Here is a 12,813-nt window from a genome sequence, read left to right on the forward strand (position 1 = left end):
CCGCGGTCGCGTTGGTCACCGCCGGTCTTCGCCTGCTGCTGCGGGGACTACCAGCACGCACACAGCACTCATGTTTCCCGACGTATTGCCAGATGGCGTCCATATCTCACACAGCGCCTCTTCTATCGTCTTTACACGACATTTTTTTTTGAATCGTCTGCTAGCAGCTCCATAAGGAAATGCCACGGAGAGGTTGAGCAAGAGTCGTTGGCGGAGCTTTCGGGCCAAGAAAATGCGGCCTTCTTCTTCGACCCTGCCGAATGGTCCGAGGATCTCACTGTGCTGCCACAAATCGACGCAAACACAATATCGGAGTTCTGCGCGCTTAAAAACTTATCCGAACGGCAGCTGCGAGAAGAGCACCGCTTTACAAAGCCGAGCTGTTGTTCATTCGTGGTCAGCGCTTCCGATCTGCGGTAGGCGTCCAAGAAAAGTGTTCGTTGCAGAGGAGATTTGACTGTCAAACTTCTAAGGTAACCTTGCACTGTAATACATCTCACTGTATTTCCCACTGCGATTACGTATACACGCGTCATAAGCACTCGTCACGTCGACACCACGTTGTTTTTGCTACGCGACCTGTGCAACGCTGGGGTGCTTTCCTCGGCTCATTTCTTTAGCCACAGGTATCTTTACACCCTTCGCAATACCGCGCGTTATAGTTTTCTCGAAATAAACAAGGCATGGACATGTGCATGAGCGGCGCGCCGCAAACCAAACAAAAATACTGATCGCGCGCGTTTCGACTGTATACAAATAGAGCAGCCCGAGTAATGCTCTTTTTACTGCACACTGGTTGTTTATAATGCCTTGCTGTCTTAATCTATCGCGCGGATGTAGTATTGTCGTTCTGTTTTTTTTTAACGCTATACGTGTGCGTTCATTGACATATCTTCTTAAAATGTTACGCTTTTGCTTTTGTATCCCACGGTTCTCTACCACTGCGTCTTGGGCCCCCGACCAGCGGAAAGATGAGTGCGGTGATCTGCCACCTAGAGTTACTGTATATGCTACCTTTAGGTAGCAGATTTGCGCATCCGTCTTCCAAAGCCGCTAGCAACGATGCATTGCGGAGAAGCTCACGCTCGGGCCAATTTCTGTATTTTTCGATGCCGCCGCTGCAGCGAACTGAATTAACAATAGTCATCGATAATCAATGTTTATCGCCGGTCTTCGACACGCCGGACATGTTAATTGCCGACGCGATAGGCATGTCGCCTGCACAAACGGAGTGCTACTTCACCGCATAGCTGTGGTTGCTAGCCAGACCTATGCGCAACTCTGCTACCTAAAAGTAGCATATACAGTAACTGTAGATCTACCTAGAGTCACTGTATATGCTACCTTTAGGTAGCAGAGTTGCGCATAGGTCCGGCTAGCAACCACGGCTATGCGGTGAAGTCGCACTTCGGTTTTGCAGGGCGACATGCCTACGTGTCACCGATTAACTGTCTGGCGTGTCAAAGACCGGCGATAAGCATTGGCTGTCGATGGCAAGTGTTAATTCAGTTCGCTGCAGCGGCGGCGTCGAGAAATAAAAAAATGGGCCCAAGCGGCAGCTTCTCCGCAAGCATGGTTGCTAGCGGCGTTGGAAGACAGATGCGCAACTCTGCTACCTAAAGGTAGCATATACAGTAACTCTAGATCTACCGGACAAACAGCGCCACCTACTGTACAGCTCCGTAACTCTTAGCTTTGTGTTGGCAGCGCACGCTGACCGAAGAAAACAAAAATATGAAATAAAATAAAAAAGGGGGAACGATAAGGTGGGTGTAAAGGGATGGGCAGACGCGGCATGCGGACTATATATACTTCGGCGCACACTGCCTTGCGAAGCTTGCCTGTTGGGACCTTTGTGCCGATCGAGTCTCATGTGGCGGCACTGATTTTACGCGGACGCGTGCAGCACCGTCTGTGGCACTGCTAAGTCAGTGACTGCTTCCGTCGATCTGCAACACCGACAAGCTAATGTTGATCAATCATGCTATGTCGCGCGTGTGCGACGTCGGCCGTCTAGTTTTAAAATGCGTATATCGTAATATTGTTCTGCAAGTCTAGCTTATGTTGCAGGCGAGCAACTAAAATGCACGGGGAAATAAGAACTGGGTTTCAAGAGCGCTTTTGCGCGCGCTGGTCATTTCCGAACCAAAGCACAGTGCCGATCTTGTTGACGAAACAAGTTTGCGTCGGTACAATCATTTCTCGTTCAGGTAACTGAAAAATTCGATTAAAATTAGTGCTATCTTGTTCCCGGTATTGTCAGGGCTCCCTCGTTGCCTGAACAGCGCACGAAGCATTGGGAAGTCATCGAAGAGCGAAGATAAATAAACCAGCAGCTAGTCGCATATCGCAGCCTTTCAGGCTGCGATATGCAACAGGTTTCGTTTTCGCGCCCAACAAAACATGGCGGATCGAGTTTATGGGTTTTGAGAGAGATGGCGCTGTACATTTTGAATATCCCTTATTGGTGGTGTCAAAAATACATATGCAAATTTGCTTCGTGTATATAGTCTAATAATGATGGGTGGTAAGGTCCACGGATGCAGCGGTTGACACAGGGACTTTAGTTGACACGAACCTACACCGCGTGACACCCTCTTGTCGCATGCCTACACCTCGTGCCAGAGCACGTGCAAGCACATGCGTCACAGGCCAATCGAAACCTCGGTCGTGCGGAAGCTTTGCCTCCTGGCCTCTCGAATACGAGCCAATGTTTCTTCTTGCCGTTGACAGAGAGCTGCTGCGGGTAGGGTAGCTATGAAGCGAGATTCAAAAGGTTTCATAATGTCCTCGAAGAAAGTTACGTTCACTTGCACCGATAGTCTGGTATCAATCGATGTGCCTCTACCAAACAGAGTACTAGAACACGCGCCACTAAAATACCTTAGAGTTTTAAATAGAAATATTTATTTCTTGATGACGTGTCAAACTTATCTTGACAGCTGATCACGCACTGTAAAGAAGAAGAAAAAAAAAACAGGCAAGAGAATTATTTTGGTCTCATTGCTGCAGAGGATGTGTGGGCATGCGAAAATCAACCGCACTTTTTCATTATATTGTGGAGACGTAGATACACCGCTGCTCTACCAAATTTCAAACGGCAGATATAATAGAAGCGATCACTTTAATTAAGGTGAATTTAAAGGCGATCATTCCGTTACATTTTGCCGCAACGCTCCATAAACAAGTTGACTTGCCCATACAAGTTGCGCTTTCTTCGCGCAAAATCGTCACCTGACTCTTGTTCAGAAGCCCCACTGCTCCGTAACAATATGGAAGGTAGCCTTGTTGTACGTAAGTTGATGATGACGGTCAGAACGGAGTTGAGGCTACTCGGGCCATATAATTAATTCTTACCTTAGCTCAGGCTCCCGGCATTATGCACTATAGGGACGATTCTGCCTTCGGCTTGCTCCGACTATTGAATCATTTTTATTCCTCCTCCTCCTCCTCCTCCCCTTACCTGCAGCGGGCGAAACATCTGCTGTGTATGAAAGGCTTAAAGCCTTTCTCCAACTGCAAGGGGGCACCTAACTGTGCTGGTTGGTACATGATTAAGACGGGAACAAACAGCGATTGACACGGGACGGTGAAAAAATGGCAACGCCCTTGTCAGCGCCCCTGTCTATCGTTCTTTCACCGTCCCGTGTCCAGCGCTGCTTGTTCCCGACAGTGTGTACACGGGTTTTTCTGAACCATTAATCAAACCTGTTGCGTCATTACAAGGGTCCTGAACCACTTTTCCAGGTAATCAAATGACCTTAATATCAAACGGTTTATTACCTCACGAATCGATTGCCGCAAAAATTGCTCGAGTCCGTCAAGAACTAGCAGAGTTACAGGGATGAAGCGCTTTTTTTATGTTCCCTTGTCCTGAAGCTACACAGGGAGGGAGTTATGTTTTTCCTTTGTTCGTTTTCTCCTTGATGTGGATTGAAGTCCCGTCAAGGAGATGATCGACGGCGATGAAGCAGGAGGCAGGTTGGAGGTAATAAAAACTTGAAGGTATATTGCAGCGAAATATTTACAGTCATATGTGCATCTTGCCGAAGCACACTGATGATAACATAGACATCAACAGTATCTTACTCTTCTACTTAACTTTTCTTAAGTTAGAGCCTAGAACACTGTTACTACATACGAAGAACCGAGTCTCACTGTTCGACCACCAAGTGGTTACGGCCCAGACAGAAGTTGCATCGTACGGAGTCTTACTGATCGATCAGGTAAGTGATTACAGCCTAGACTGAAGGGAAACGAATTCCGTCCAGTCTTAAGTACCTTGCGGTAACAAAGAAAAGGGGAGGTGGCCACTGGTGGTCCGCCTCGACATTCCCTTATCCAATCCGTTTATCCTCAGATTAAGCCACTTCCTACCGGGCTGTCCCTAATCTCGACAGCAGTATCTTTACAGTGCAGACAGGCGTTTTGGCACTCTTTCCCATCATGGCTCTCCCTCTCCCTATCCCACGCTCTCAGGGATTCTCACGGTCGAAATACATCGGTATCTTAGCCCTGGTGCATTCACGCCATTTTCCCATACTCATCGAGTTGAACCCGCGGGGCCAGTCGTTAAACGGTTCCGGGAAAGAAAAGGCGTATGCGTGTCCCTGCCTCCCACGCATTCGGACCGTGCATTGTTGCGACTCAACCCTGCTTTACAGTCGGCGCGCCGAAAGCGCATGCCGGTCGTTGTTGGGGTCACGCATACTGTCGCCTCGAGCGACGGCATAGAGCAGGGGATGTCCTCCTGATTTTCCCACACATTCGGGCTGCCGACCTCTGAGAACGGTCGCTTGACCGCAACCCCTGCTGGCCATCGCGGTAGACAAGCTGCTCAAAGGAAGACGTTTGCTTTCTATTGATAATTGCACAGCCAAAGACCAGGCAGAGAAAGAGCCTAGAAAGAAGCTTTGTACGACGTACAGTGCCGCGCCATCCCGTCTGCACGATCGACTTATGAGCGGCGAAACCTAACAGAGGGATTGCAAGGGAGAAAGAAGTTAGGTCAGCGCGCTTTATGACGTTGAGCACATTTAATGAAACGCGATCGCTCTCTCCCTTTGAGATTCCAGTGCGCGCTAGTGTGGGTACTGTATACTGTTAGCAGACTATGGAGCGCGGCGCCGGCACCCCGTGGCAAGAAGCACATTTCATCCAAACACCGCTCTTGACTTATGTCGACTATTGGCCAATAGCACGCTATCTGTTGTGTGACGCCAAACGCAGGCGCCGGCAGCTCCGGAGTGAGCGCAGACTTCTGTATGGGAAGTTCACGCGCTCTGCTTCTAAACTTTCCTTGCCACGCACGACTGCAAGATTTGGCTGTGCTGTTCATAGCAGCGTCTGCTTTCCGCAGGATGTTTTCTCACTAAGCCCAAGGGTTGTTCGTTACCCCTATCATGATATTCACGATTGGCACGCTTTCAAGACGGCGGTAAGAATTATGGTTTGGTTCGAGTACAAACAGAGCTACACTCTGCGCAGTTCAATATTCCAGGCTACAAACAAAACGTGGACTATACGAGTATCCAATTAACGACAGACGCCATACGAACATCGGAGGAAGCCGCGAAGAAAGCTTCTGTTATGTCATGTTGTGCCAGAGCAGCTGACCGAACGGGGAAGCGAATAAACACCTGCACTTCGTTGGAAGTCCACGGCATCGCGGTCAGCGTCTGCCCTGCGACGAAGCAAAGGGCCAGCACTTGCGACCTGGAAGCAGGGATTAAACCCTGCATGCATTGTCTGCGATCGCGGTCAGCGTCAACACCTGGGACCAAGGATAGCAATGCAGCAGAGCGGCAACACCTGCACGGCAGACCGGATAGCAAAGCCAACGGGGAGGAACAAGCCCACAGCCGCGGCCAGCGCACAAGCCCACAGCGCACAAGCCAACGGGGAGGCACAAGCCTACACCTGCGATGGAAAGGAGGATCACATCACAATGGACTGGTGCCTTATTTAAGACCAGGCTGGTCCGCTGTTAGAGAGACGCCCCAGCCGACTTGGTCGAGCTGGCAGGCTCTGTACTGCTATAACCTGCTATACCTGCTATAAACGTTGTTACTGTTTCATAAACGTTTGGCCTCCTTGCTCTGCTCCTCAGCGATAAGTCCGATCTTCGGCTACATCGGCTCGCCAGCCTCCCGGCTTTCATCGACACGCAACCCCCTATTTCATAACAGCCAGTATACATCCGTATACCTCATGCGACTGATCAAGTTTTTACCTGTAAAGCGTGCTCTACCACAAGTAGATTCTTACTGTGGCAAAGTACGCTGTAGAAGCAGATAGGTATTTATTTAGCCCGAAATGCTTGCAGACGGCGTAATCCGAGCTTTAGATTCTCTCTCCTGGAGTTTGTCTCCGTCTTCGTTCTCGTCTGATCGATTTCTCTGTTCGCCTTATGCAAAAGCACAATCTTCGAGGATATGGGTTCGATTTCCGGCCTCGGATGCCGCATTTATATAGGGGCGAAATGCAGCGACGTCCGTGTACTCAGATTTAAATGCACATTAAAGAACCCCAGGTTGTCAAAATTCATCCGCCAACCATGGCATGCTTCACAATTATATCGCGGTTTTGGCACGTAAAACCCCAGAATCCTTTTAAACAAGTTACTGCTCACAGTCGCTTGCCGTTGCCTCACCGCCATTACGGCCTCTATAGTTGAATGAGTTTGTCTAGCGAGTGGAGGAAACAGCTCTCGGAAGCAGATACTGAGATTGGAACAGGCGGTAGGAGCTCTGTCAAGCTGCAACAAAGTAGCCTTTTCGCCTACCACCTATTCTCGTTGTACACGAAAAACGGAAATAAAACAGATTGATTGATTTCGCGCCAAGTAATTCACTGCTTGTACATACGTGTACATCGTCTGACCTTGCTAAACACCGCAGTGCTATAACGTAGAAGGGCATCTGCTCTTATTAACGCTCAAGGATGGAGCTTGGTACGAACGATGATGAAGGCGCGCGTCTGCTGTAGTTCATGCGGTGCCATTTTCATGGCCTACACTGCTGCAGCCGCGGCGAGAATAAGTCAGTTGAGCACTACAACTGTCGTGATGTCTCCTGGCCAGCGCTGGTTACAGCAAGCAACACCACGAATGCTAACTAGAGAGACGTCATTTCCCTGATCGCATTTACGAACAAAAAATAGCACGTCACAAATGGAAGGAAGTAACACGGTTCATGTAGTGACGCGCCTATAACTTGCGTTATATAATCGAAGCATAGGACGTAATTACCAGCGGTCGCGCGTGCATACCTGAACGGCTTAGGGTACATCGAGGCACACTATGAACGGCTGTCTTGCAAGCGCCCTCTGGTGCAAGATTAAATGAGCGATGACGCTGCCCGCTCTTCAGCATTCGCAGACAAGTACCGCAGCCTCAAACTTCGTCGCCACTGTGCAACGTTTCGTTCTAATAGACAGCTGGTGCAAAAGTTACAAGGACGTGGCACTACCGGTCTACAACTTCTGGTCCTGTGGACCAACCAAGCTCGCGAACCAGAAGTCCAGCTTCATGTTGCTCTAAATCTCCCATTGTCCTCCAGCTCCTCTCTTTAAATCAATGAAGACAATGATCACCGAGATTTCACCGACGTGCAGCGCATGCGCTTGCTCAGACCAACCCGACGACCTTTTACCCTGTAAAGCATGCTCTACCACATGCAGACTGTCATTGCGGCAAAGTACGCTGTAAAAGCAGATCGGTATTTAGCCAGACACACAGACGGCGTCATCCGAGCTTCAGGTGCCCCTCCTGCAGTGCGTCTTCAGCTTCACTCTCGTCTAATCGATCTATCTAATTGCTTTATCCACGAGCACTGTTTTTACCAACCTGTACTTAGACCAACCAGCCTAGCTATAGTCACCTCCTTTGGTAGCGCGACGCTCACTCCTCAACATGGGTACGTAATCTGCATTCACGAACCCACCTCGAACAACGCATCAATCCCAGCAACACTAACGTTCTAAACTCGCTTGCTAGGCTTATAACCCGACCCCATTATCCCGGTCCCCTTTCTCCCAATGGACCTAATGCAACCCCAACAATAAACATTCAATAAATAGAAGGGATTCTAAGGAAACAGGTTTTCTTCTAGCAGGAAACTGTCAAGAAAATGTAGCCTTTTGTCCCCTTTAAGAAAGAGGCAGGTATCGGCATGCAGAGAGCACAGGCTGGAAAGGAAGGAAATCATCATGCTTTATTTTGAACGAATGTTTCACAAGCAGATCGACATTTAAGATACTTATGAAGGCCAGTGCTGGCAACCTTTGAGACATACAACTTGTGTCGCCAATGGAGATCTAAAGGTACAGCTGGATGAGTAACGTCCTAGGCTTTGCACCATCCAGACTATCTTGTGTATCCTTACAATTCCTGGAGTTTATGAAAATTGGCTTCAATGAAAACATGCTTAGTCATATGCTTAGTTGCCCCTCTGTCTTTGCACGCATTACAAGATTGATTTCGGAAGGAATTTTCACTCACCTGAGGAACCCTGCAGTTCTAGTGCTCATTTCTTCATCTCGCATTGTCAAAAACCAACATAAAATAATTTTTCAGTAGGCTGCCACCTCTTCTGCTTTTTCCTATTTTAGAAACTTGCCCTTAGATATAGTAGAACAATGTATCATGCTTTCTTGCTTTTGAAGAAGTGTGTGAAGTGCACATATGCACATGCCGTTTTCTGTGATATTGCTGGCTAAGTTAGCATTTGTCTCATTGTGTCACGATTCACTGTCCTGTGTGCTTGTAGAACAACTTCATGATCTGTCATGGCTGCCGTGGAGGAATTCCAGTAATAAGGTGCATTATGTAAATTGCAAGTGCTGTAATAAGAAAAAATTTGCGTGTTGAGTACTTGCCGACCACAGTGGATACTGTAGTGGTGATAACGGAATGTGCTAGATCCCATCACACCGAAATGGCTAGATGTGTAACATGTTTCTTGGGTAGTCAGTGGACTATCTATGTACACGATTTGCGGTTCAAGATGTGCTAGTATGATCTCTTACGGGTTGCGGATACCCATCCGCTTCGAGTGCGCATTGGCAGGAAAGAAAGTGAAAAAGACTCCAGAAGCTCAGTCTCTTTGCAACAGAGAGGAGTTTTAAGCCCCCTCATTGTTGTCATTTATTTTCTTGCTGTACACTAACTTTTTTTTAAACACTTTGGATTTGGTGCAACACCAAAAGAAAAAAAAAAAGGAGGAAGGGGAAAGCGGCGCCAAGACATTTCATTTACATACACACACACAAAAGAAGCGTTTTCTTGGTGCGCAGCTTCGACGCATTTAGTAAAAATAAGGCAACTACACCACCAGCATCCCCTGCTTTCTTCCCCTCTGTAGTTGCAATATATATATAGACGATTTTCATAAATACGTTTTGCGAGTTGGCCCACTTACACGAGACACGATGGGTTCGTCAGATGTATAACTTTCTTCTTAAGGGTCTAAAAAACATGCATCGACCTTCTCCGTCAGATTTACGCTGCATCAGCAACACTGCTGTTTACCGAGCTGTTCCGCGATGTATTAGTTTTTCTAAGGGAGTCTGGCAAGTCGAGCCTTGTCATTTCAGTATTAATTTTGACAGAAATCCGGCCCAATTTGAAACACAATGGGCGCTGCGCATCGGAATGGCTGCAATTCAAGTATCGCCAGATCGGGATTCATCACAAGGCAAGGTACGTTATTAATCGCAGCCTGTGAAAGATGATGCAGTGAATGATCTCCATCGGGTTTTGAAATCAAGAAAGAAACTAACTGTATATTCCACAACTTTGCGATACCAATAAGCTCCGTTACCCCTGCCGAGAGAGAAAGAAAGATGAGATAAAAAGAAAGTATTACCGGAGATACAAAATGCCCACCTGTTTCCTTTTTTTTTTTTTCAAGCAGTATAAATATATGTACACCGCCAAAAGCTGTGCACTCCCGCGAGTGACAAAAAAAAAATATGTCACCCTAGGGAGACAGTAACAGATGCATATCCAGCAGATCCTTAGGTTCGTCTTTTTTCCCTTTGAAAGGCTCGGAACGCGAGCGAAAATGAGAAAAAGTGTAGGAAAGAATTTTTCACTACAGCCACTGAACACCCTGTGAAGAGGTACCAGCTCGCAATGCCAGATTCTCGCCGTTTGCATTATGACATAATAAATATCCACAAAAAAGAGAGGTTTGAAGAAAAGAAATCTGCGGAGACATACTCTACTCTGTTACATTGCCGGCCAACCACATCAGAAAGCAGGAAAACTATGACGCACCGCGTATCGATGATACGAGTGCATATCACAAATTTCAGCAAGCTAAAGAAAAAAGCCACTTGGAGGTGAAAAAAAGAATGAACAAAGTCCTCTTTGTATACAGCAAGCCTGTTGCAGCCGAGAAAAAAAGGGAGCTCCCTCGTTTTTATCTTTTTCCCCCTCCCTGTAGTTATTACATAGTATTTACACGTACACATTTGCGCGCACTCACATGGCAAACAAACAAATTGAACAAATAAACAGGAAACACGCTCCTTGATGTTTCTATGTACATTATGAACACTCAGAATGTACACACACGCACACACAGCCGCAGAATTTTCGCGTATTTCGTCTTTTTTTTCCGTCCTCACATTTTCCCCTCGCTCCTTCCACTACTGTAGGCAAACTATGGTACAAAAACGATACACGCACATGTACACACGCATGCACACAGTTTTTTCGTTTTCCCTTCTTTTTAAAAACCTATGTACACACGCCCACGCACGAAAACATTTTTTTTTACACTTTCCTCTTCTTTCGCTTCTTCTTCCACCGCTCACATTTTTGACTTGACACGCTGGCATCCTCCGCCACGACGGGCGAGAGGGAAATGGAAGTAGTCCGTGAGAAAGCTCGACGCGCCGCTCAGCAGCACGATCATAAATGTTTAAAAAAAAAGAAAAAAAAATGATGAGGAAAGACGGAAGAGGAAACAAAAAACATCACTATGGTTGCACATTCTCCACGGCCATCACGCGATGCGGCAAGGGGGGGGGTGAGGGGGCGGGTTGGGTCGGGCGCAGAGGCGGGCAAGGTTCATTGGCATATTAAACCAATAAATAACAAAGCACTCAACCTCAAACTCGCTCTACACGGTGCCACTAAATTCGTTGTACGAATTGCCGTCCTATGCAGACAGGCAATCCTCCATTCGTGTGCATTTGATTTGGGAAGAGTGCGTGAGAAAGAATTCGAATGGAAAGAGCACGACGACGGCCTCACTAGTTTGCTGCACAGCTCTCTGCAAGCGGTGCGCGCACACAATTTCCACAGAAACATTGAAGGTCCACACAGGGTTTCCTGGGGTGAATCATTCCAATGTTGTTTATAACTTAGAATAGTGCCACCTTTGTGTCTCAGAAACCTTGTGTCCACGAAAAGTACTGCTGCTAGGCCTGTTTGTTTCAGCGCAGGCTTCTTGGAGATTCTTGGCAAGAATGAAATGCCAGCAGAAAAGGTCACTGTTCTTGCCTATCCTCGCTGTACATTTGTCACCTATACCACTTTTGGCTAAACGACATATATAGTCGTCCATTATAGCATCCAACTATGTCTTTCCAGTGCATTCTCCAATTAAATTAAAGCATTTTTTTCCTCCACTTCCCTTCGCAAGGTTTCTGGACAGCTTACTGCTTTAGATGCTAGTGCTTTGGAAGAAACACGCTGCCGTCGAGATGTGGCTGCTGCCCATACTGCAGTTCCCAACCTTGCCCGCTTCTGCTCGCCACATCAGGAGAAAAACGATATTTCGTGTCCCCACCCACCGCTGAGGAGCCCCCCTGCCACCACTACCTTAGCTGCCCCTCCGCCTTGTGATTAGCCAGTTCTCTCCTCTCCTTGGCATAGAGTGCCACGTCGTGGTGCGCGCCGTGGTCCACGAGCGAGCTCATCTTGTGGTTGAGAGATGACAGCCCGTGCGGGGGCGGCCCACTGTTGGGCCCCACGGCACCCCCTCCGCTGCCGCAGGGGATCAGCGGAGGTGGCACGGCACCCTCGGGGCGGGACCCCGGGGGAGCGGCCGAGGTGGGACCATTCTTGGCTCCGGCCCGGCTCGTCGCCGCCAGCCCTGCAAGGCCCCCGAGGTAGGGGCTCGGGGGACCCAGCGGCGAGAAGAGCGTAGAGAAGGCAGCCGGGTCGGTGGGCCGAAGCGGGGGAGCGGCCAGCTTGCTTTGCAGCTCTCGCTCGAGCGCCAGTCGGTCCAGCTCGGAGATGTCGCGGAATCGGTCGTGGAAGGCGACCATGGGATTAGGTAGGCGGTATCGCTCCCGTTCTAGCTCGCTGCGGGTAGAGTGGTGGAAATCGAGCAAAGTTCTGTAAGGGTCGCCACCGAGGCCACCTAGCGGCGGGGCCGCGGCAGCAGCTGCGGCGCCCCAGAAGGCGGCCCTCTCGGCAGCACCCAGACTGAGGAAGTGGGCGTTCCTGAAGTCGTCGGAAGGTGGAACGGGTGGTGCGGCGGCGGGTGGAGGCGCTGGCCGCTTTCGTTCGGGCTCGTCGGGTTCGCGCCGTTCTTCTTTCACCCGCACTTCGACCTTGGGAGGCGCCGGTGGTTCGAACGGGCCTTCGACTTTTGGAGCTCTGGCGGGCGACCGGGTCGGGGGTTCCCGAAGGCTCCACTCTGTCGCGCGTGAGTGGGGCTCTCGGTCTCTCATGAGTTGGTGGTGGCTGTTGCTCGTTGCTCGTGCATCCATGTAGTCCCCGTTGCGTAGAATTCCTTCCGATAGATTATGGTGCAAGTGTAGCCGGTTCTCCCGGTCCCTAAGGCACACAAAGCA

The 12,813-nt window shown here is 49.0% G+C and overlaps 1 protein-coding gene across 5 annotated transcripts in view; it reads right to left on the reverse strand.

Moving 5' to 3' along the window:
• Nucleotides 1-9,095: 9,095 nt before the first annotated feature.
• Nucleotides 9,096-12,813, reverse strand: part of LOC119390009 (autism susceptibility gene 2 protein homolog) — a 441,549-nt gene continuing 437,831 nt past the window's right edge. For all 5 annotated transcript variants that reach the window (XM_037657511.2, XM_037657508.2, XM_037657509.2 and 2 more), the window contains one exon: nt 9,096-12,796. In XM_037657511.2, the coding sequence (XP_037513439.1) occupies nt 11,830-12,796 (967 nt within the window). In that variant the 3' untranslated portion in view covers nt 9,096-11,829. The remainder of the gene's footprint in view (nt 12,797-12,813) is intronic.

Source organism: Rhipicephalus sanguineus, chromosome 4, assembly GCF_013339695.2.
Source record: "Rhipicephalus sanguineus isolate Rsan-2018 chromosome 4, BIME_Rsan_1.4, whole genome shotgun sequence".
NCBI classification, from domain to species: Eukaryota; Metazoa; Arthropoda; class Arachnida; order Ixodida; family Ixodidae; genus Rhipicephalus; species Rhipicephalus sanguineus.